The 25,843-nt window shown below is 44.6% G+C and overlaps 1 protein-coding gene across 1 annotated transcript in view; it reads right to left on the minus strand.

Annotated features, from left to right (window-relative positions):
• The window catches only part of NR5A1 (nuclear receptor subfamily 5 group A member 1), a 426,966-nt gene that overhangs the window by 67,635 nt on the left and 333,488 nt on the right, over positions 1-25,843 (minus strand). The window contains exon 6 of the mRNA XM_085616228.1: positions 25,343-25,490. Coding sequence (XP_085472354.1) covers positions 25,343-25,490 — 148 coding nt within the window. The remainder of the gene's footprint in view (positions 1-25,342; positions 25,491-25,843) is intronic.

A 25,843-nucleotide genomic window follows, 5' to 3' on the forward strand; every position in this document is an offset into this window, starting at 1 on the left:
GGGCTATTTATTTATATAATGTGTTTATCAATCGCGTAGTCATCATCATAAAAGATGTGCTACTGCATATATACGTCAGGCATTTGTGCCTTTAACAACTGACAATTGTAGTATATTTTCTATGTCCTCTAAAGTAGCTAGTCACATGGTGTTGTATCACTTTAAGAATGCACAAAGCGTGTAGCGCGATCATGTGATCAAGGCCACTGGACGTGGCCGAAACGAGTCCTGGGCAGCACGCTTTAAATAAAGGATACATTTTGCACCGCGCATAAACAGAGTCTGTGCTTGTTTGAGCAACACGCACGGAAGGGATTGTTTGGAGTCATATATATATATATATATATATATATATATATATATATATATATATATATATATATATATATATATATATATATATATATATTTTATTTTTTTCACTTAAAAAACCATAGGTTTCACACATGTTATAGTTAGGCGGATATTTCACTCGTAAAAAACCAATGAAATTCCCCCGTTATAGTTAGTTCAGATAACTATGACTCACGCGCCCGCAATCCACTGCTCATGACGTCACATATTACATCACTCATGACATGGTCAGTGGCATCACTCATGACATCACTGATGACATCATCCTTGTGATAAAGTGGCGGTCGCGCGAGTTATAGTTATCTGAACTAACTATAACGGGGGAATTTCATTGGTTTTTTATGAGTGAAATATCCACCTAACTATAACATGTGTGAAACCTATGGTTTTGTAAGTGAATTTGCAAGGTTTTTTAAATGCTAATTCCTAACTATAACGTGTGTGAAACCTATGGTTTTTTTAGTGAATTTGTACGGTTTTTTAAATGCTAATTTATTTATGTATTATTATTTTTTTATATATTTATTTTACAATAAACTACGTATTAAAAATTATTTTTTTGGGGGGGGGTTTTCACCGTGTGCGCACGGTGCGAGCACCCCCGCGATTTAAAATTTTTTTATTTTTTTTTAAATGTCTGCCTTCGGGGTCCTTCACGGACCCCCTGACAAAGGCTAGGGGGTCAAGAACTCTCTACCCTGCCCCCTTTTCACGTTTGCCACCTTCCTTTTTCACTCTCGCACTGAAAACAAACAAAATGGCGGCCAACACTTCCTGATTTCGACCGATTCGAACGTTGACTAACATGTAACCACCAATCAGAATTAGGGTGCTCGCACGGTGCACGCACGGTGCGCGCTTATAGATATTTATATGCTTTTAAATACTATTTTCTCAGGAACTACTGAACAGATTGACACCAGACCTGCAAAAGGCACTTCCCTGACCTGAGGACTACCTCTCTGCCAAATTTCAAGTAATTCTGTTCAGCCGTTCGGGCTGTACCTTCGACTAAAGGTCCTATGGAAAAATGCATGGGGAAAACGCGTTTTGGGACCCCCCTTTTTTCTCGGCCCCCGCTTGACGAATCACCCCGAGACTTTCAGGGTAGGAGCTGAACGGAGCGCCCCATTAGTTTTGAAAATTTCACGAGGATTCGTCAACCGGCGTCAAAGTTATTCAAAATAGAATTTTCAGATTTCCTATGGAAACTCGATCCTAACTATAACTATCTACTGGCGACCGCCAGTAGATAATATATATATATATATATATATATAGAGATAGCTATATATATGTGTGTATATATATATATATATATATATATATATATATATAGATATATAAATAGATATATAGATACATATATACATATATATTCACTGAAACAACCATAGGCTTCAGGGACGTTATAGTTAGAAATTAGCATTTAAAAAACCTTTGTAATTTACTGAAAAAACCACAGGTTTCAGAGACGTTATAGTTGGACATTTCACTCATACAAACCCAGAGAAATTCACTGATGACATCTCAAATAACATCACTGATTACATCACTAACAACATCATCCACTTAATATCTGATACAACTCCTCACACCCTAATATATCCTTTCATACACCCTCTCTAAAATACGGACTACCATTCTCAAAACCATAGACATACCAATACCAGTTAGTACATAGCCACTCACTGATTCATAGGTCTACATACACCTCTACTCACTCACCCATACAGTCACTCATCAATACAGCCTCTGATATGTTAAGGACAGGTGAACTTGCCATCGGATTGGGAGAAGTAAGTGGCAATTGTGGCAGTCTCTGCAGAAACCCACCCAAAGCATCAGGCATGGAGGGTCATTTATGAGGTACGTTGATTACCCCAAATCTGGAAGTTCTAAGTGATGGCCATTAGAAGCTGTGGCCATTGTACCAACTATTGTTTGCTTGAGACCACCTCTAGATACTGACATTGGGCCTCATTTTGTCCGTAGAGAGTGCCAGCAATGCTGCTAGATGGGTGGCCCAAGTGATTTCAAGTGGCACAGATAAATTCAAGCATTCCATCCATCACTTTGTTGTTGTTGCAGTTGACACCCGAAGTGCAACGGGTTTACCCAGACACTGTGCCACTGGAATCGAGCTACACCCGATGCATTACCCCTAATCATGGCAAAAACTATCTTGGGTTCTTGTATTCCAGTTCAAGGAGGACCTACCCTGGCAGTTATGGTTCGACTGTTCCTATTAGAGCAGGGTCAAGACTGATTTGCATATGGCTCAGTTTAAACTAAAGTGTCATGATGGGTGAAAAACTATGGATTGGGATGTGGTCCGAGCAATTGCCAGTAGCGGGGACTAATTAAAGCATTACATCATCACCTTGTTGTTAGTGCAATCTACACCCTAAATGCGACAGATATGCTCACTGTGCCACAGGGACCAAGCTATCCCCGCCTGATGAGCCCGAATCAGGGCAAAACCAGTCTCAGGTTGATTGTGTTCCTGTTCAGGGAGGACCAGGCCTGGCAGTTCAGGTTATACTGTTCCTATTGGAGAAGGGTCAAGAATAATTTGCATATGGCTTAGTCTAAACCAAGGTTGCATGGTGGGTGAAAAACGATGGACTGGGATGTGGCCTGAGCAATTGTCAGTGGCTGAGATTAATTCAAGAATTCCATCCATCACCTTGTAGTTGCCTGGTGAGTCAAGGCCCTTGTCTCAGACTGTCAAAATCATTGCAGTGGCTCTGATATCTATGAAGAAGTGACATACTAAAAAGATGATATATCAGCCCCTACAGACTACTTTTAGAATGCTCTGTTACTTGACGTTTTTTTCAGGCAAATGAAGAAGAGTGGGAGCCAAAGTTAATGTAAAAAAAACTTAAAGCTCATAATGTCATCAACGCCATATACCCAGCTTTTTTAAGTTCTATGAGTGCTATGATGTATTATAATGTGTGTCTTTTGATCTGTTTCAGAGGTGGGTGGTAATAGAAAAGCAACCAAATCTTTCCTCCTACTTTATTTCCCAGCCTCAAAAAAGGTCACTAGAGGGGACTTTTCCCTTCAATATAGCGACCGAGAAAACACCCTTGCCTGGACAACCAACAGGTGCTGGAAGCTCTTGTCTGGGCAATCCACAGGTGCTGGAAACTCTTGCCTGGACAATCAACAGATGCTGGAAGCTCTTGCCTGGACAACCACAGGTGCTGGAAGCTCTTGCCTGTACAACCAACAGCTGCTGGAAGCCCCACCCATGTTCACTATCATCTTTCCTATCTGGGGCCACCAGGTAAAGTATGGCATTATCAGGCAGTAAACTCTTTCTAACACACTGGAATAAAAATCACAGCATGACTTGTTTTTCATTTTCAGACTCACCCCTGGAGAATGAAAGACATGCAGTGTTTTTTCCTTCACACTGCCATTGCAGTTGGTCTCACAAAAGCACTTCCAGCCATGGAGTTAGGAACTACTTCGGTGAAACAATAAGTGCATGGTGGTCAGCTCTGGATTTTAGTAGACAGGCTGCAGTTGGTGTGAAAAGAGGGGTTTCCACCCCGGCCATCTGTCAGCCAGTCAGCCAAACGCTATAACCTTGAGCCCTCTAAGTTACCTAAACTTATACAGTGGCTATTGTTCCTACTCGTTTTGACAACTAGGATTTGCTTTTCTCCATTGTTCCGCTGTGGTTCCGCAAGTCTTTTCATCTCTAGACAATGCTCCTACCCTCTCCTTCAGGTTTAGCCTTCATAGTATCCCATTATCAGTTCATGAGCTGTCTACATATGTGCCGCTGCGTGAATCAAATCAGAGAGGATTGAGCTTTTAATGTCAGTACATCCCGTCCTGCCTCAAAATGCTCCACATGCAAATATTTATTAATTTAAGTGGATAATGAATAGAATTAATTATGCAAATTGAATCAACGACTTTCTTTTATTAGATTCAGGCAAATGCATATGTGGTGGATGAGAGCGAGCGAATCAAAAGCACAGCACAATTGGGACCAATTAAATGGGCAGCACTGAATGGCTGGAAGCAAATTACATCTGGTCTGGCTCTCTCTTGCTTCCTACACTTTAGACATCTCCAAAGAAAGAGACATGCAACCACCACCCCACGCCCCAAATACTTGTGTGTGGTTGCACTCATGGAGCGCCACACATCATATTCAGGGCTGTATGTCGCGATGAAGTGCTGGTTGGCAGCCACTTATACCTAATATGAGTTCTTGCAATGGCAGGATAAGATTTCCAGAATAATTTCTAGTGAGACTTCCGCCATATCCTATTTCCATGTTTTGCCTTTTCAAGGTATTACGTTTTTAAATCATGCTGATCCTTATCTCATCCGGGCTTTCTTATATCTAGATTGGATTATGAAGACTCCATAAGGCGATACTCTGTTCAGTGACGGCAGTGCTGCAAGATACAGCCCAGCGTCATTGCAGGGAAGCACAGTTCTGGATACCCGACAGTGAGATGAGTGAAAGTGAAATGACGATTCGGACAAACTTCACACCTCTTCTTGAAGTCCGGAATTACCTAAATTCATCTGACTTCGTAGGCATACATTCGGGGTAAGCGACAAATTCCGCTCTGCCAGTGGAGTAGGCGGAATTTTGACCACTCCACATCACACATGTAAAGCGGAGTTCTGGCCAAATTCTGCCAATTACCGCATGGTGGAGTTTGTAATTGTGCGCACCTCACCAACAGTAAGTTGCCAAGCAAGTATTGGCATCCCATGCATGATTTTTGGGCACTAGGAGAGCTCCTGGCAAGATTTTCCCAATGCGGACTTCCGCAACTGTTCGCGGTGAGTAAGCTGCCGCTAGAGTTAAAAATCAACTCAAGCAGCAGGAAAACGAACTCGAGAAGCAGCGACCTCTGGCACACTGCATGGTATCATTTGTGCTGATTTTTCAGCATGAAACAAGCTCCTGGTGCTAAAAATCAGAGCGAGCAGTGCAACATACTGATTTCTGCCTGTTTATCGACTTTTCAAGTACCTCCGCATAATTTCTGCACGAGTTCCGCCAACCCAGAGCATATATATTCACCTCACCAACCGCTAGTTTTAAGGGCATGGAATTTTAATGGCATCCGCCCATGCTGACCCAGCTTCACAGGCTAACCTTGTCTGTTTGTGATCTCTTCATGAAGGAAGCCTTGTGTTGACCACAAGTCTACTTTTTACTCATTTTCGATTTTAATCATTTACAGATTTAGGGAATCATCCAAAGTATGGAAGGAGTCCCGCTCTGTTTATGGCAAAGGGTCTCCCCTACTCCCTCCTAGTAGAAGACTACCGACCATACTGAGAGATCTCCATCACTCCATCATGTTGGTGGGGGTTTCTTGTTGACACTGTATCTGGCCTTCCGCAGAAGCACTTTCAACAAAACTGAAATGCCGGATTGCCACTAGGATTGAGCAGATTTTTACTTCTGCAACACAAATTATTTTTTTAGTTTTTCTTAGTATGACTGCCAAAGTTATCATGGCTTTACGGACAGAAGAACGTTGTCTAAAGTCCCCCACCCTAAAACAGGGCAGGCTTTCCAGTGGGCACTAACCGAGAGGTGGGCAAGGGCTGAGAAACAGATGCTCACGCAGACATGTGGATAAAGCCGTGCTATAACTCCGTGTTTGCAACCCAGCACTCTTCCTGCTCATACTGCAGATGGAGCTTGTGTGAAATACCACTGGTGGAAGAGTGGGGAAGTATCTCCTTCACTTTCTACTGTAGACAAAACCAGCTGCTGCTTCCACCCCTCCAATCATAAGCTGTTTCTCTGATAAAAACTTCACAGATGCTCGTCAGCTCTTACAAAGAAGACCCATGCTTGACAACTGCTAATTGCAGTTTTATTTGAGCGAAACTTTGGGAACAACTCTTTTTTGTTCATTTTAGCAGTATGTGCCTCTGAGTGGGATATGAGTGGAGCAGGAAACCAAGGGACCAGAAAAAGAGCAGATGGTGTAACAATGAGCTGAAAGAAATTAAAATAGATTGAGAATATAATAGGACAGCAGTTGGCGATTTGCAACTCTTTTGAAAATTAAATCATATTAGCAGATTTATAAAGTATTGTAGGAAGCTGGTTCTTTATGTGATATATCAATAAGTTGATATACCATACATGGGGGCAGATTGACGTTCCCTGGCGCATCCCTGCAAATCAGCAGGGATGCGCCAGGGAAGATGCGTCACGCAAGTTTGCCCTTGCGCCACCGCAGATGCGCCGCATCTACAATGCGGTGCATCGTGGCGCAAGGACAAGCAGATGCGTGACGTATCTGCCGGCGTAGGTTTGGCACAGTGCTGAAGTTGTGTCGCAAGCGCGATGCAACTCCAGCACTGTTTCAACCTGCCCTTTCCCTAACATGGTGCGTCATGCCTTACGCCTGCTTCAAGCAGGCGTAAGGATTTGACGCACCAGCGTCGGAAAAGTGACTGCGTGAAATCTTGTAGATTTCACGGCGTCACTTTTCCGATGTACCGCACAAAATGTGGCGCAGGGCTTTACAACGTGACGCATCTCCCTAGATGCGTCATGTTGTAAATCTGTTGCAGTATGGCGCTAGCTTTCCGCCGCCGCTGCGTCAGAAAAGTGACGCAATGGCGGTGTAAAAGTGGCACACGGGGCTTGTAAATCTGCCCCAAAGTGTCCAGGGGTTCTCTTACAAGTGGACAGGGGCTTGCTATGCAATCCCAACGTGCTCTATTAGTGTGGCAGAGCAGCCTTAGGCTTAACACAGAGGAGTGCAAGACATTTTGAAAATACACACAATGATTAATAAATGACAACATGACTCAAGAAAGAGATCCACACTAATTTATAAAAATACCATGTACCTTTAGATATGATTTGGCATCAGAAAAATATTGTTCAGTTAAGTTTTTAAATATAAATTCTTTTCACTTTAAAAATTGGACACAGTATAATTTCTGCACTGTGATCCTATGGAAGGAAGAACAAGTTCTGCAAACAGGTGCATTACATCGACCAACAGGACCAATCTACAGGAGTTAAGGTGAGTGGTGTTCAAGGTCCAAGGCAGCACCAGCAGTACACCACCAGACACACAAGGGCGGCTGGGTAAAGGGTGCAAATCAGCGTCAGGAGCCCAATCCGTTTCAATGGGGATCGGTCTCTGTAAAAAGAGGCTGCAGGCTCTGGCTAGGAAGCCAGTTAGGCAGAACCAGCAGGTGAGCTCAGACCTTGCGATGCTCAGGGACAGGAGGACTCCTTTCGTTCTCTTCTCCAAGACCCTGGGGCAATGGGTACAGAGGTGTCCTTAGGCCTCGGGGCTTTCTTTACCAGAGCAGTCGCGTTTGAGGGGGGCTCCGTGCAGAGGCTGCAGGCGATGTCCGGTTGTCCAGAAGGTGTAAAACCAGGGTGGACTCAAGCTCTGGAGGGCTGGGGAACCTTGCTGGTACCAGTGGCCCACTTCAAGGGGCCAGAGGCAACAGGTGCAGTGGTGGCTTCGGGTGTCGGGTTTGCGGGTTACGAATGCCTAAGAGTCTTCTTTTTTGGAGATTCTTTAGAATAGATCTTCTGTTCCCTGGAGGTTTTGAGTCTTTTTCAAAGGCAGGCAGTCCTCCCAAATTTCTGGAGTCACTGCTGCAGGACAAGTCGACTATGGTGCCGTTTCCGACGAGGGATGAAGACAGGACGGCAGGGTTGGTACCAGGTCAGCTGCTTCTTCTCTCTTCTTGGCTTTTGCAGCTCTTTGTTGACCCCTCTCTTCTTAGGTTATCAAGATCAGCTTCTCTGTTGCCAGGGACTCCCCTAAATATTTAATGTAGGTGTGTTAGGGGAGTATAGGGTAGTAGTTAATGGGCTGCACTCCCTTGAGGTCACTACACCCCCTATATGACCAATTCCTAAGTATGCCATCACAAAGATTGCTACTTCTGGAAAATCGTGTCCACATCACAGTAGCCCAACTTAGGGGTGGTACTAGCCTGGAGTTGTCACACCTACCCGAGTAGCTATTTTTCCAGCCTGTACAGGTGCCAAGGGGACTCTGGACAAAGCAGTTGGCTTCCGCTCCTGTGAGGGGTAGCCAGTTTTGCATTTCAAAGGTGACAGCCCATTGTGCTTGCTGTCTCAGGAAGGCTAATGAGCAGGCCATCCTGGGAGGGGGTGGGAGGAATGTTATACCCTCTTCCCGGACAGGCTCTGGTTCTGGGCATCTTGAGAGCAGCCTTGGAGGGCAAAACAGCCTCGCTGGTGGCTGACTGTCAGAGGCCAGTCAGCAACCACACCAGAGGCTGGTAGTTTACAGGGGGCACCTCTAAGGTGCCCTCAGGATGCCTGTATTGATAAATCCAACACAGGAATCAGCATGGGTTTATCAATGCGAGATGCTTGATACCAAACATCCCTATTTTCAGAGAAGCTATCATGTAGCTGGTAAACTCATTTTCTAAAATGACTTCCCTGGTCACTTGTAGTGGCAGTAATAGGACTGACCAGCACAGGGGGATATCTGCTAATGTGGTTATTCCCTCACATGTAATATTCAGCACCCTGTCTTAGGGCTCTTAGACCTGCTGCAGGGTTGACTTACAAAAATTACATGCAGTGATAGGGACATGGCACACAAGGATGTGTGGGACCCTCTTTAGTACTTCAAGCCGTAGGTACCAAGGTACCATTTACTAGGGACTTACAGAGGTTGCTAAAGGTTTTGCCAATTGGGGGACAATTGTACAGCTTTTAGGGAAAGAACACTGGTACTGGGAACCTGAGTAGCAGGGACCTAGTACACTTCAGTCAAAGGTGCATTAAAAACAAGGCAAAAAAGTGTGTCGGGGGGCACTGCAACAAAACCCAGTTTTCTACAAGTATATATATGTAAAAAAGGAGAATGTAAAATTGAAATTTTAAAAAATAGCCTGTAAATGTGAAGGAATGTGAAATTGGAGGTAGAAAATTACGTTTGTATCCTCAGCTTGATTTGTGGGTACAGCCATTAGTAATATATACTTTCGGAGCAAAAAAGACAAATTGATATGGCTGACTCCAGGATATCATTTTGGCTTTTAGAAACAAAACCACATTTTGAAATGCTCTAACCTTTCTGTTAATTATATATTATTAAATGTATATTTGTTTCAGTTGTTTTGTATATTGTTTTGACTTTCAAATTGTAGAAACTGCTTAGGTCGGGTCCCCGGTTCCACTATTGATTTAGTGGAGATCCACATAAGTCAACAGTTTTAGAACCACTGTTAGAGGCTGAGCCATCAGGGGAAAAGGAGAAAAGATGAAGATACACTCTAAATCAAATCAAGCCAGCTCCACGAATACTTTGAGTACATTATTGTTTAGCTGTTTTTAAAAAACTGAATATATATTATAGTTTAGTATATGATTTACAATTAACTGCACATTTACTAATATTTTTGGCAGAATCCATGAACACAGCTAGATTCCTTAATGCAATCAATTTGAAGGGGATCACTTTAAAGATGGCTGCTGAATGTACCACTCCTGGGTTAACATTGGGAAGACATTGCCAGAGATAGTCATCTGTGGCCTTGTTCTTTAAATGATGCAGGAGGGGCTCATACCACAGCTGTCAAAGCTCATCCTTTGCTTTTTTTGAAAACATCTTACATTTTGGTGTTGGTTTTGGAGCTTTTCCTCCGTGGCCCGTACTCCCTAGATTTTTGGTTAATAATTTGTATTAACTTTTACAACTATAGAGTCAAAGAGAAACTTAAGCTTCCAATATTTGGACCCTGATCACGGTAGTAGTACTACACCATAACTCAGCACCCACAGACAGACATGTGAGGGGCGATTATACTGATGAAGGTGACAGTAGAGGAGTTAATCTATGATGTGCCACAGATAAAGTTTGTCAGGAAAGGTGTCCCTGTATGTACTGAGACAAGTGTTGTACATCTATACGACATTTTGAAGATAGGATTCGACTCGAAAAAATGAGAGAAACAAAAATTAAAAAGAGAAGATACCTAGTAGGTTGGGAAGATGTTCCAGAATTAGGTAGGGTGGCTAGCCTGAGAGGACAAAATGAAAATCAAAGAGGTTGCATGTATGCTTCACTGTTAGAAATTGGGTTACTGGTTGACTGATTTGTGAGCCCTGGTCAAGCAACAACCACAATCCTAGTCAGGATAGGGAACCATCAAAACCCAAATCAACCCATGCTTAACCCCTGGTAGCTTGGCACAGAGCAGTCAGGGTTAACGTAGAGGCAATGTGTAAAGCATTTGTGCAATACTTCAAACAGTAAAACAGTAAAAACACCACACAAAATGATTCCACACCAGGTTAGAAAAACAGAGCTTAATTTAATAATAAAACAAGACCAAAACGACAAAAGCACCTTAAATCCTGCTTTGCAGAGCATTGTGTGGATCCGGGTCAAAGATGCGACATGCAGCCGAAGAGATGCGTTGGTTCTGAGATGCAGTGAGGCTGCAGTGTGAGGGCCTGCATCATCATCAAGGATTCCGTAAACAAGACTTGCGATGTGAAGTCTGGCATCGAGAATGCGGCGCACAGTCGAGGTGATGCGTCGGTTACGAAGAGCTGCGAGGATGTGATACGGAGTCTGGCACCGTCATTGAGGTTGCTGTTAACGAGAAATGCGAGGGCCTGCACCAAGAACGCATCATGAAGTGGCAGTTCCGAAGGTGATGCGCGTTGCAGTGGCAATGTGAGTCTATGCAACAGGTCCAATACATGCAGCAGCGGAGATGCATTGGTTCTGTTCGGGGTTGGGTCACGCACCAGAGGAGATGTGTTCATTCCACTGGAACCACATAGGCTGACCATGCATCTTAAGCCCACATCCAAGGGTTCAGAACTGGGATGGCACAACTTGGTGAGGTAGACTCACAGATGGCAGGGTCCAGGTGCAGATACAAGGTTGTTGGAAGTATGTTTTGTCTCTGAGGCTTCAGAACAGGACGCCAGCCAACTAGCCCATGGAGTCACTTTGGGTTCTGGTACAGAGAAAGTCCTTCTCACCCAGGCAAGAGGGCAGCAGACAGCAGGGCAGCACAGCAGGATAGTAGTTCCTTTAGAGCAAAGTGGCAGCCTTGTCCACAGCACAGCAGTCCTCCTTCCTGGCAAAGTATCCACAGGTCCAGAAGTATACTGAAGAGTTGGTGTCTGAGGTCCTTCTTTTATACACAGTTGTGTCTTTGAAATTGGGAGAAGCTCTTAGAGGCTAGTCTTTCAAGTGCTTAGATGCCCTGCCTTCCTGGCTCTGGCTCCAGACTAACTACTTGGGGTATGCAGCCTTTTGTGCGGAGGCAGGGCACATCCTATTATGGTGTAAGTGGGGCTGTGGCCAAATTTTCCCTCTCATCCTGCCAGTGATAGCCCGTCCAGTCACACTTAAGTTCCAATTATCTCCAATGTTATCCTATGGGAGATACCGGCCTTGCAGTAGAGTAAAACAAATGTGTGCGTTTTCCCTACCAGGACCAATAAAACTTAAATGTACATGTTCTACTTTTAAATATATTGCACCCTGCCCTCTGGGTTGTCGAGGGCCAACTCTAGGGGTGACTTGTATGTATTAAAAAGGAAGGTTTGGGCGAGACAAACATTTTATAATGCCAGGTCAAAATGGCAATAAATAACTGCATACACAGGCTCGGATTTGGCAGGCGTGCCTGAGACATGTTTAAAGGGTTACCTAGGAGTGTGGCACAATCAGTGTTGCAGGCCCACTAGTAGTATTTAATTTACAGACCATGGGCACATGTAGTACCACTTTACTAGGGACTTATAAGTAAATTAAATATGCCACTTGGGAATAGGCCTCTGTTACCATGTTTTAAGGAAAGAGCACAAGCATGTTAGCACTGTTTAGCAGTGGTAAAGTGCACCGAGTCCTGAGGCCAGCAAAAATGGAATCAGCAAAAACAGGATTTCTGTAGACAAAAAGTTAGGAGGAAACCACACCAAGGCTGCCAGGTCTAGCACTTGCCTTAAATGGGGAGCTTGAGAATGGCTGGGGTGCATCTAGGAGTTACACAAGGGGAGCATTGGAGGGGGTAAGGACCACAAGGTCCCTGTAGGTCGTAGTTGAGGAGGAAGGTGTTCAGGATGTTGATGCACCAGTATTCGGGGGCAGTGTGAGGAGCATCAACTGTACATCACATTCACCAGTAATGGGGTGTTTGCGAAGGCAACGGCCTCCTCTCTGTGAAGGACCATGCCTTCCATCTCTGCCCAGTGAAGTAGAGTTCCACTTACTGGTAATAGCACCTTCTGTCAACAGACGCACTAAGTCTAGGAAGTGGGCTGCGTTTTCAGCCGCTTAGGTCGCTTGGAGAATCCCAAAAACACAGAACTCCGACGATTGTAGTTTTGGAAGAACAGTCAGCTCATCACTACAGTAAAGAACATCAGCGACCCCTCCATTAGGACAGAGGAGTGTCGCCCCCTTGTTGCCAGCGCTGCCGCAAAGGTGAAAAATAAAAGGGTAATAAAATACATTTATTACATTTTATCATTCCCTTTCCCCAGCCAAGCCATGTTTAGGGGCGGGGCCCCTGCTGCTGACTTGCAGCAGGGGAGTGGTGCTCACTCCACCAGTTTACACAGCGCATGTCAGGCTGGCCGGTCAGCCGTCGCAGGAAAGCCTGACATGTGCAGTGTAAACCTCTCCACCCAGCTGCCCAAGACAGCTGGGTGGAGAGCAGGCACAATCCCCCATTGCCTTGAGGAGCATCGAGGCAGCCTGCTCCAGCCAATCCTGGCGCTGTTCTCACGCTGCTCATCTGCAACATAAAATCAGTGTCGGGATTTGTGTGGAGGATTCCTCTGCTGCGGTCAGAGCGCTGAGGGACTCACGAGGAACGGAGGAGGCAAGCCAGTGGAGGCAAGTGCATTTTTATTTTTTCAACTTCAATTTTACTTCATTTTCAGCCTCTCCCTCAATGCCACAGCTGTCAGGCGTGGTTCATTATAAACACTGTTTATGATGAGCCGTGGCTGACATCCACCTGAGGCTTACCCTCTAAATATTTGGGTGGGTGCCTCACCAAATATTTAGGGTACCAGCCCCCATTGGCAAAGAACTCCCATTCAGAAGGAGGACAGTGAGGAGCATGCCAATAACCTGTGGTGGTAGCCAGCATTGCCTGTCCCACAACGGGCACAGGCCCGATTTGCCTTATTAGAGGGAGGTAGATAGGGCTATGTAGGATAAAACATTGAATGAGTTTAAAGCGGACATTGCGGGACGCTTTATGTGGATCTGTAAGGCTCTGAACGTGATGTAAGACCCTACAGCACACCAGCTCACAGCTGACTTGCACCGGCTGCAAAGGGAGTTGCGAGTGGGCCAGGAAGGCTTTAAAGAACCAACTGATGGTTTGGTGCCATTTGCCTAAAGTGTACAACAGGTGTAACAAGGAAAGGGTCTTGGGTGCCGCGTCCGCGATCGCCCAACCAGGGTGGAAATTGGCTCATTCAACCTAGATGACATTGAAGACTGCTGTACAGCGCTGGTTCAGCCGCAGAGACGATTGGTGGGTGGCAGCGGCACCTCAACCTCTGCCATGGCGAGTGAGTGTGTGCGTGGTGGGGGATATTGTGTGTGTGTGTATTTTGGGTGTGATAAGAAATGCAGATGGACCGCCCTCATATCCAATGGCTAAAACCTGCAAAACTACAATAGTCGGCCAATGAAAGTGGCTGGCCAAAATCCCCGTTCTATATATATATATATGTTCATGTGTTATTTTGTTGTGTGGTGTGTGGTGTGTAGTTTGTGCTGTGTGATGGCAGGAGATCCCTCCAGACTGCTAAAGATATCTGTAGGACAAACCTAAAAAAAGAGCTCAGGGCATTCATTGGCCATGAAACCAGGTGCAAGATTCGTGTTAGAATGAAGTACACCATCCAAAAGGAATCGCTCCAGTGGCGCAATGGCGGGGGAGAGGTTTGGGGGGGGGGATTAATTATGCACTTATGTAGGTACAGGTCCGCGGATCAACCACAACGTTTGAGATCGGCTTCTGCACAGAGGCCGCAATAGCATCGGAACAGCGCTTCCGAACGTATTTGTTGCTATGGCGACGGGAGACAGGGATCGCTCGAACGCGGCCTGCGAGGAGCAACTGTGAAAACGTGATCGAGGCGATGCAAACAGATGAGAAACGTTTGGACGGCTGGGGCGGGGTACGACGACCAAGTACCATGGGCCCCCTCTCCAGAGCTGAAGGTGTTTGCGTGCCGAGCGCCCAGGCCCCCTAGCAGCGGCCCCTGCCCGGCAGATATTATGTCTAACACCGACGAGCATTTGATGTGTGAAACGGCGTTCGTCGCTTTTACCACAGACTTCGTGTCGGGGGATATTCCTGAGAAATCTGGCTTTTGGTGAAGGGACAGTTCTAGCTGCATTCCTGTGACGCAGGTTCATTTAGATATCGCCGGAATGGTGTCAACAGTCGTGTTATGCCGACGTCCTATCAGCAATTATGTGTCTCGGTCTGATGGGTGACGAGCCTTCCAAAAACAGGCTCTATTTTAAAACTTCGGGCTGGCTTCAGTTTTTTAAACACGGTGACAGTGGGCCTCCTGCGAGTGTCTATGCTGGGTTTGCAAGGGGAAACGAGCAATGCCTTCAGCCGGGCGTAACTGGGAAAAAGAAGTGTGTGCAGGGATAATATGATTTCATAGGCAGCTCCCCACCTCACAGCCTTCTGTTTTTCACTTTTTAATTAGATGTTCGTTTTCTTCTAGAGCGCAAATATTGTCTAAACAGAAGCCTGAGCACTTTACAGCAATGAAACAATGTGCAGAATTTAATTTATATAGTGCATATGAGCGAACGATACATTAGGTACATTCACTAATTTAATAGTTAGGTGGCATGAAAGGAAACAGTGGCGGCAGACCACTTTCACTGCCTACCAAAGAGCAGTTCTACCAGATAAGCAAGAGGCAAAGTAGGGGGTTGGTCGATCGGAAGGATGAAGTGGGGCAAGAAGACGGGGTGTCATAGTCTAAGGGCGGTCACCTCATCACTCGAGAAGTGGAGGAAGAAACTGTCCAGAAGGTAGAGGGAGTCAAGCCTATTGTAGCTCACAATACCACATCTTCAACCTTTAGCGCTGAACTTTAGATGGCTGACCTCAGAAGCATAAACGACCCAGGAATCCAGGAATCCAGTTCAAACAAAGAGTTCTCTAGAAGATGCATTGCTCTGCTGAGCCATCGAGTCCAGCCATTGCACTCACCCAGTCTCACCCAGGGCAATGGAATTCTCCTGCTGAGCTTCCAAGCATTCCAATCAAGCCTAGGAGAAGTGCAAAATGGTTTCTGTCCACGCCGTTAAACCCTCCTGGAGGAGAAAGCACAATTGCCCCCTCGCAATGAATTCTTCACTGAATGCACTCAAGTTGGGGTCCACTTAAGGCCCACTCCCTGTACCAGAAGAAGGAGATGACCTTCACTAGTCTATTTTCCATGGTTTTCTGACTAGATATCTGCTTGAGATCACAGATCATTAGCACTTGTAACTCAAACAAATGGCCACATCCCTCCCAAGGACCCGTGTCTGGCTACTGCTGGTGCTACGGGTGCGTGACTCTGTGCCACCATCTTGATGTAGGTTCTACTACGTTGTGTCAAGGGTGAGGGTCTGATTTAGAGTTAGATGCTTTAGCCTGGGGTGGGGGGACAGATGGAACCCGACTATCTTGGGGGCATATTATCAAGGACGGCATTAAAATTATCGCCGCTTTAGCTGCAGCTAAAAGCAGCGATAATAGGCTTGATAATATGCCGCAGAGAATTCCAATAGAAGCCCATGTTCTGGTGTGAACATGGGCTTCTAATGGAATTCTCTGCGGCATATTATCAAGCCTATTATTTCCGCTTTAGCGGCAGTTTCGTGCCGCTAAAGTCGGTAATTTTAACGCCGTCCTTGATAATATGCCCCTAAGTGTTTCCCCTATGTGCATCTTAGGCGAGAGAGGTGGTTGTTGATTTAAAAGTCAAAGAATTTGGTGCAAGGATTGGATGTGCTTAAGATCCCGGGTGGAAGTAGAATGCAATAAGTGCTGTGAAGACTATTTGTAATTATTAACTGATTCGCAACAATGTGGTAGAAATGAGAAATAACCTGTCAACATCTTGAAAGTTAACAACCTGGATTTCCAAGCTGGCTCAGGCTTTTAGGAAAGAGAAGCCTGGTGAAGAGAAGAACAGTAAATGCAAACAATTGGGTAAGAAATTATCATCACCCAATCTCAAGTGTCTCTGAGGACACCCCGAAAATATTTCTGGGTACGGCATATGTTGGACTAGTCAATAAGTTCTTTAATGAAGTTAGAAGTCAAATCTCATAGGTTGGTTTGGAAACCAGGAGTGATATTATATTAACTGGATGGAAATGTAAAAGTGAACTGGGAAGTCCCTCTACTGTAAAGCGATACCCTATTTATTAAAGTGAATTGCATTGGGATGTGTAGAGAACACTGCAGGACATTTTCCAAAATTGGAGATGGTCCATTAGTGAAAAGGGAGGTAAACAATTGACTTAGTTGTGTTGTGTAGAATTGGCGTGAGCCATTCGAGAACTTTAGTGTGCAAGCAATGACAAATTTGTTAAGCTGCAGTTCACCTTCAAGTGAACTCAGTACAAACATATAACAAAGAGCATTATAATATCTATCTTATAAATGAAAAAACAAGCAATAGCGCGTAAATGCATCTTCAAGATTGAAATAGAGTCATACCACAATAGCAGGTCAGTGACTGTGTTGTGTGCAAGTTGCTGTGAGTTTCTGTGCCATTGTTGACTTGTTATCTTTTTCGAGGAATTGTATACAACACAAAATCAAGCGGTAATGATGTTGCAGATATTGTACACATACGTTCTTCTTAAGCTACCTGCTTTTCTTCATGCAACATCAACATCTGGAAAGAATGTGATTCTTTAGCACCCGTTCATAGCTTCCACTGCAAAGCCCTCAAGCATTTCAAACTTACTTGTGGGTTATCTTATGTTCTTGATAAGAAATACAAGACAAGGCATTTAACAAAAGGTTTACCAACAGCAATTAGCGCTGAAAGAGTCAGCTTCTGGCGTCCTCACATATCGGAGTAGACTGTTTGTCTTCCAGACCATGCATAGACGCCGCCCGGAATCACCACATTATCATCCCACAAAGAGCAGAAGATAAATTCAGATATGTTCTTTGGAATCTTGGTATGGAGAAGCTTTCTTTAAATAACAAGCATTTGCAATGCAACTGGTCTTGCATTTGAGAGAGTTTGAGCTATTGGCATTGTAAATGACAATGCCTTTTATTTATGTGTTGTTTTTCAAAACGGCTAAATAAGAAGCATTGTCATTTACAATGCCAATACCTTAAACTCTCGCAAATGCGAGACCCATTGCATTGCAAATGCTTGTTACTTTTTTCAGTCTGTGTATATAAGTGCACGCACTTTAAGAATGTCAGATGGTTGGGTCTGTCCCAGTATTTACACAAAAAACAATATAAATAGCACTATTTTATTTCTTTTTATAGCGCAGCTCATCCTAATGCAGAGTCTTCCAGTGAGGTCACTTCCTGAGATGCCAAGTGGGATGCCACGCGTCTTGACATCATGTGCTGTTTTGGCACGCATTATTATGTCACTTGCATACTGCCTAACTTGGTCAGTCCCCCCACTTCTTTTTATAGGACTTGTGCCCTGGAGAGGGGTGATGGATGGTGGACTGTAGATGTGAATTTATTTGGTTATGGGAGTGCCCCCATCGATGTATGCCTACTATCAAATGTGTTTACCGAGCGGATGGGGAGGGGGGTGGTGAGGGCGATGTATGCCAGCTATGGATTTTGATTGGGGGAGGGTCAGTGTTTGCACTTCTTGTTATTCCTATTGGCAGCTGTGTTTTTGTTTTTGTGGGAGTGCAGACACTTGGTGATTGGTGATACATTCCAGATATAGATTTTGTTGGAGGGGTGTGGGGAGAGGGGGTTTGTTTATATGTGAACATTGATACGTAAAAGTGGTGGATTGGGTTGGGTGGGGGAGTGGAAACTGGATAATAATCAATGCTAGTGAGAGATTTTTCTTGGGAGGAGGTACGGGTGATGTGGGCGCTATAGATTTTTGGAGGGAGGGAGGGCAGAGGACGACGGACTGTGCGAGCCAGCTATGGATTTTCCTACACCCTGATAGCAGTGACTTAATGAACAAATATGCGAAGCCAATGCTTGGGGGTATGCCATTCACATTTGCAAAGCATTCTGGGTAGTGGAGGTTACTGGGACTCCAGCTGAGCACACTGAGGGAAGGACGGGCAGAGCAGGGACCTCTCAGCTTGCCGAGGAGAGAGCGGAGGGCACTGCACATGAAGTGAGATAAAAAAATACTCAATGAAAGAGAGAGAGGCTGAAAGACAAACAGCAACAGAGCGTGCGAGACAATGTTGGAGAAATGTACGTAGGAAGGAAAGCGACTAAGACCATGCACGTTAGAGACAATAAACTAGAGAAACAACAAAAAGAAGATAACGTGTCCGTGTGTGTGTCCGTGTGTGTGTGTCCTGCCTGTAGGGTGCTGGTGTGCCTGTCTCGGGGGTGCATGTGTGTGTCTGCCTGTGGGGTGGTGGAGTGTATCTCCCTATGGGGCAGACAAACAGTCCTCTCTCTCCACCCTCTCTCCACCCGTCCGCAGTTTTCAACGTAACTAGGGTCGAAAGTGTACACATCGGCTAAGCTGGTCATCTGTTTCATCCTGCCATGACGCATTGTGGGCTGGTCCTGTGAGCGGAGGGGGCGCGCCTAGAAGCCCATTCTAAGGAAGAAAGGCACTGCCTCGCAGTGTGGCACTCTCTCCTCCCGAGTCAGTCTACTCATTCGCACTCTGTGCCAATACACGCAGACCGGACACCTTCCTCCTAGCTTTGTCACGACTCACGAATGAAAGCCATCAGGCCCTTGAGGGGAAAGGGGGGGCGGGGGGCAGTGCTGCTGGACTCTCACTGCGACACACAGGGGTCCTGCTGTGCGGCCATCAGCCCCCCTCCCGCCGCATGTCATGCTGTGTGTCCTTGGTAAAGCTTTGCTGCAAAATGTGTGGGTGATGACACGGGGTTTATCCCCGAGAGCACAAGAATGAAGGCCAGAGCGCAGAACCTGATCCTAACAACAAACACAGAGGAGCGGGGACAAGGGAGCTGCGTGCGCACCACAGAGGAGCGGGGGCAAGGGAGCGCGGCAGCGAGGCGAACGCGCGCGGGTGCGCGTGCTAGCCACTGTTGGGAATGGGCGGAGCAAAGGTGGGACATGCGCCTGCCTTTGCCCAATTGCATGCCTTATTTCTGTAAAAAAAACACGCGCAAGCCAATAGCAGCGGGTGAAAGCCTGATCACACGCACGAGCTTGTGGTCAGCTTTCAAAACCCCATACAAAAGGGTTCTCGCTGCGCGAGCAGGCTACGCACTGTGACGCAGCCGCGAGCCCTAAAAATGAGTAAACTGCTGGCATGTGTTAACTTCCGGTAACAAGAGAAGAAGAGGGTGGTTGGATTTGTGTCAGATATTAGTGTCTTATAATGCTCATGTGGTTATCATGGCAGTCCCTGTCTGAGTTGTACAAGAGCCACACTGTATATTCCTTTAGAAACAGGGACTACACTAATGCATGGGTTCCAGAAAATGTGCCTCAATCTGGGAGGGCAGAGACCACCAACTTTCAGCTGATCACACCCACAAAAAGATAGTTATCCCAGCGGGGAAGGGGATGCTGGCGATTCCTACGACGGCTGCCCTGCGCGGCTGCAGGTAAGAGCAGGGGGGGGCGCAGCCCCAAAACTAATACCGCCCGGGGCAGACCGCCCCCACCCTTTCCTTGCTACACCACTGAACTATCCATTGCCAAAGATGGGTTTTTTCATCACGCTGGTTGGGCTCACATGGTTAAAGATTCCAGGAATCAATCAACCTAATAAGGGTCACATATAAGAATTGGTGAGCAAAGTGGAAAAAGCAAATAGGAAAGCAATGGATAGAGAGGGAGTTGGGAATACAATCAATGAAGATGGAGTGGAGTTGGGAAAGACATTGGATGGAGGGGAAGCTGGGGAAGATAATGGCATGAAGTGGGAATTGGGGAAGACCTTGGATGGAGTGGGAATTGGGGAAGACATGGATCATCATCATCATCAAAATATCTTTATTTCGGCAATTTGCCTTAAAAAGTACATAAAAAAATAAATATATATACAGACAAACTTGGCACAGAATGAAATATGTTATGACAATACATTAAGTAGTGCATAGTCCCCTTCTCCTATTCCACATTGCAAAAAGGAATTTAGAGACTGCAAAAACTATACATTCAGATGTGTCAGTTTTTAAAATTCTAAAAGCATGGCTGCATTGCCGAAAACCCATATTTTTGCAGATAGGCACTATCCAGCGCTTCCTAGCTTTTGTGTATGCAGGGCAAAAAAATAGTACATGGAGCTCCTCCTCTTTAACACAACTGCAGCCAGGGCAGGTCTCAACAGAATTTGATGCCCAGCTGCTAGTAAAAGCTCGCAGAGGTAGTGTGCCATATCTCCATTGCAAATATAGTTTTCTTGATGGTATAGGATAAATAATAAATAATATTAGGATAAATAATATCCATAAAATTCTCAAAGAAACTTAGAATGGATGCAGTAGCAGTTGGACAATGGCATGTAGTGGGAGTTGGGAAAGTCCTTGGATAGAATGGGAGTTAGGGGAGAAAATGGTATGGAGTTGGAGTTGGGAAAGACAATGGATGGAGAGGGAGTTGTATTGAATTGGAGCTGGGGAAGACAATGTTATGGATTGGAAGTATGAGAAGACAATGGCTAAAGAGTGCTGGGAAAGGCAGCATATGGAATGGAAGTTGGGAAATAAAATGGTTTGGAATTGAAGTTGGGAAAGAGAATGGTAGAGAGGGAGCCGGGGAAGGAAATGGATGGAGATTGGGCTGGAGCTGGGAAAGACAATGGATGGAGTGGGAGTTGGGAAAATCGATGGGTTTAGAGATTGGGAAGACAATGAATGAGATAGTGCAAAGTCAATACATTAAAAAAGTGATGGGGAAGAGTAGATAGAGGTTGGGAGGACAATGGATGGAGGATGTAAAGTAGAGAAGTGCTATAAAGAGATGGTGTATGGAGGGAGGGATGAGTAATACAGTTGATGGAGAGAGGGGCGTGAAGACAATATTTTGAGAATAACATGGGGAAAGCTAAGAAAGATAAAGGGATAAAGTATAGATGAGAGGTAAAGTGTGAAGGCCATAGATGGTGCAAAATGGGGAAGACAATGAATTAAGAAAACAATAAGAAAGACAGAGGATGGAAAGAGATGGATAAGTTAATCATGGTGGAAGAGAATAAGAAGAAGAGGATAATAAAGGGCAATGTAAAGGTGAAAGGGAACAGAGAATTAAAAGTATAAGAAGACAGAGACAGAAATTAACAATAACTACAGACATCAGGAAGGAGGAACCAAAATAAATGACGTGAAAATAATTGGGTCTATAATGGTATCATTAGAGATTTTAAGATCCCATATACATGTTGTGGGAGAACATGAAGATAACAAACATTGGCAAAAGCTTTGGCTGCCAGACCTATTAGAACACACAACTGAGTCCCATCGTTCTGTGGCCATCTATATCAGTACTCGGAAACAGAGCCACAGGACCGCTTTTGTGTTCTAATTCATCAGAACCCTCCTCAAAGGAAAATCGTAACTTTTAATGCGGCAATACCAAGTATTGTGATACGCTCAAATTCAAATTCAATTCCATTGAAATTACAATGTGCATTTTACTGCAAGTTTCAAAGGCAGATGATACAAAACTGTGAAATCTATGATTTTGCATCTAAGCATTGTCCTGAGGATGGTCTAGCATTTTAATTATACAATAAACAATAAACTGAAACAGCAACATCTGTCCACTACTCAACAGATTTGCTCCTAGTCAAACTACCTTGTCATAAGAGTGGATCAACAGAACGTTGGCACTATCTATGGACTTAATGGAAGAATAACCAGGAGCTGTCACCTACCACATTTGCACATCACAAAGGCTCTGCCTGAGCACTCTCACAATAGGACTGTTACTAGTCTTTTGTGACCCCAGACAAGCTGGGGTGAGGACATGGAGGAATTAGATGCCTGACACCTTAGAGGGGCGGTAAACTTGAGAAGCTTCCTCCGTGTCAAAGTGGGCACCAGGTACAAATGCTGGACCTTAGACCCCAACTCTTCAGAACACTTCTGGGCCTGTGAATTCTGCCATTAAGAAGGACTGCTGTGCAGTTGAAAGGACTGCCACTCTGCTGAACTGCTGCTCTGAAGTACTGCTGTGCTGCTGTACTGACCTGCTGCCTTCTTGCCTGGGTGAGAAGGACTGGGCCTCCATCTGTTGTATCCAGGACCACCAGTGTGACTCCAAATACTAGTTGGCTGGCCTCCTGGCTAGAGCCTCATGGAAAAAAGACTCCAAAACACTTGAAAGCAGCAGCTGGACTCTGCCATCTGTGAATCCTACCCTGCCAAGTGGATGTATGATGTTACAACACACACTTTTACAACGCATGCACTTACAACGCATTTTTTACAACGCACAATCCATTACAACGCATGACATTACAACGCATGACACTACAACACATTTTTAAAAACTACCTTTACAACGCATTCCATTACAACGCATACTACCATTACAACGCATACCATTACAACGCATAATATTAAATTGCATTTAAGGTAAGTATTAGATAGTATAGGGGTAAAAATTACTTTTCTAACTCCAGGGGGTGCAACAGTAGGGTAAGTGTTGGATAGTATAGGGGTAAAAATTACTATTCTAACTCCAGGGGGTGCAACAGTAGGGTGAGTGTTGGATAGTATAGGGGTAAAAATTACTATTCTAACTCCAGGGGGTGCAACAGTAGGGTAAGTGTTGGATAGTAGAGGGGTAAAAATTACTATTCTAACTCCAGGGGGTGCAACAGTAGGGAAAGTGTTGGATAGTATAGGGGTAAAAATTACTATTCTAACTCCAGGGGGTGCAACAGTAGGGAAAGTGTTGGATAGTATAGGGGTTAAAATTACTATTCTAACTCCAGGGGGTGCAACAGTAGGGTAAGTGTTGGATAGTATAGGGGTTAAAATTACTATTCTAACTCCAGGGGGTGCAACAGTAGGGTAAGTGTTGGATAGTATAGAGGTAAAAATTACTATTCTAACTCCAGGGGGTACAACAGTAGGGTAAGTGTTGGATAGTATAGGGGTAAAAATTACTATTCTAACTCCAGGGGGTGCAACAGTAGGGTAAGTGTTGGATAGTGTAGTGTAATATTATGCGTTGTAATGGTATGCGTTGTAATGGTAGTATGCGTTGTAATGGAATGCGTTGTAAAGGTAGTTTTTAAAAATGCGTTGTAGTGTCATGCGTTGTAATGTCATGCGTTGTAATGGATTGTGCGTTGTAAAAAATGCGTTGTAAGTGTAGTGCGTTGTAAAAGTTGCGTTGTAAAGGTTGTTCCCCCTGCCAAGTAGTCCTGAAGGTGCTCTGCCAGCTCAACGCATCTCCGCTGCTGTGTGGACTTTCCTGGCAGAAGAAATTTGCATCACGATTACAGCCTCATTGGAACTGTCACTATGCAGCGCATCCCCAATGCAGGCCTTCGCATCGCAAGCCTCTCGATGATGGGAGCTTTTGTAACAATATAGGACTCCACATCGCAAGCCCAGCAGCTTCTTTGGAACCAGCCGATGCGATACACATCCTTGACGCAGGGTTTTGCATCGCAAGCTCCCTCATCAACGGCTTCCTCGACAACAATGCAGGCCCTTACATTGCAACCCCGCAGCTCCTCTGACCCTACACTGTATAACGCATCTCTGACTAGGACATCGCATTGCCTCAGCTACTTGACGTGGGGCTCTGCAACTCTTCGCAACTATGATTTAAGCTACTCTTGTTCAGCGGACCCAACTTGGTCTCTGTAGCCAGTCCACGGTCCATCGCAGTCGGCCTGAACCTTTAACTTTATCCTCGTCTAACGTGTCCAGATATCCACAAATAGCACTCTATGCTTTTTGGCGCTATATTCACAGAAATCTTTCAAACTGCATAACTACAGTTCTGATTGGATGTTTGTTGTTTTGGTCTTTTTATTTATTAAACTTTACTCTATTTTTGTAAATTAGTGTGGGATTTTTCTTGTGTTATGTTTTCACTTTATTACTGTTTGAAGTGCTGCATAGATACTTCACACATTGCCTCTGAGTTAAGTCAAGCTACAAGAGGGTTCAGCGCAGATGAAGTTGGGGTTTACTTGTGACTTCACCCTGACAAGGATTGCTGTTGCTGCATGACAAGGGTTTCACCCCCCTCATCCAATAATCCAATTTCTCTAGTTCATTATTAAGTGTATAATTATTTTATGCAACACATTTATTTGTCACTGTTGCTAAGTGCTTATATAAACAAAAGCAAAAGCATCAAGTATTGGCAAAGCCAATACATCTTGCCTCTATTTTGAGTCCGCAATAAAACATTTAAAAGCCTGCTTCAGTGCGAAAATAAAATAAAACGTTTGCATTTTGTATGTAATGAAGGTATGATATAAATAATTGAATGTCTGCTGACTTGAGTGTATTTTTCACGGGTAAAATAGTCCTATATGCATCTGAATGCAGGCACTTCACAGGGGGTGGAACGATACACCCACCAAACACCCAATAGCATAGTGAAAAAGAGTAACAATCTTGAAGAAGGAGTAAAAGCCAAATCTATGAATGCAACTGAATACCAGCTAACACCCTGCTGCCTACAATCAGAAAGATGAATCTCAGCTGGTATTTAACAACAAGATTCATTCATTTTGTGCAGAATATAGTGCATACTAACCAAACACCACTGCCATAGAACAGATTAAGGTACTTACCAACACTGAAGAGAATGAGAAACTTCAGACAGACAAATTCCTGCCGGTCAACTTGTAAAGAATGCAACTGGATAACCAGCTCCTGTGATTTCAATACCAGGTTGTTCAGCGATGGCCCAGCCTGGGCAGCAATCATAGATATGTCAATCTACAAGGAACATAAACACAGTTATCCAATCCAACAAGGTAGTGTTTGTGGGTTTTAGAAAGACACTGCGATACTTGCGAATTTCTGTGTAAGATTATAATACTTCCATGGCAAAAACCATGAGTCACCATCAACTAATATCATAAAAACTTGGGGCAAAATATGCTGGTTGCTAGTCACAAAAACATAATAAAACTTTTTCTTGATTTTTTTTATTCAGGATTATGTAGTGCTAAGCTATTTCAGACACTTTCATCCTACAACAGAGAAGCTACAAATATCTTGTTTTCTCTCTCTTAAGCATTGAGAAATACAGACAAGCTCTATCAGAATGCACAGTTTCAGAAGAAATT

The sequence above is a fragment of the Triturus cristatus genome, chromosome 1_2, assembly GCF_964204655.1.
Source record: "Triturus cristatus chromosome 1_2, aTriCri1.1, whole genome shotgun sequence".
Classification (NCBI taxonomy): Eukaryota; Metazoa; Chordata; class Amphibia; order Caudata; family Salamandridae; genus Triturus; species Triturus cristatus.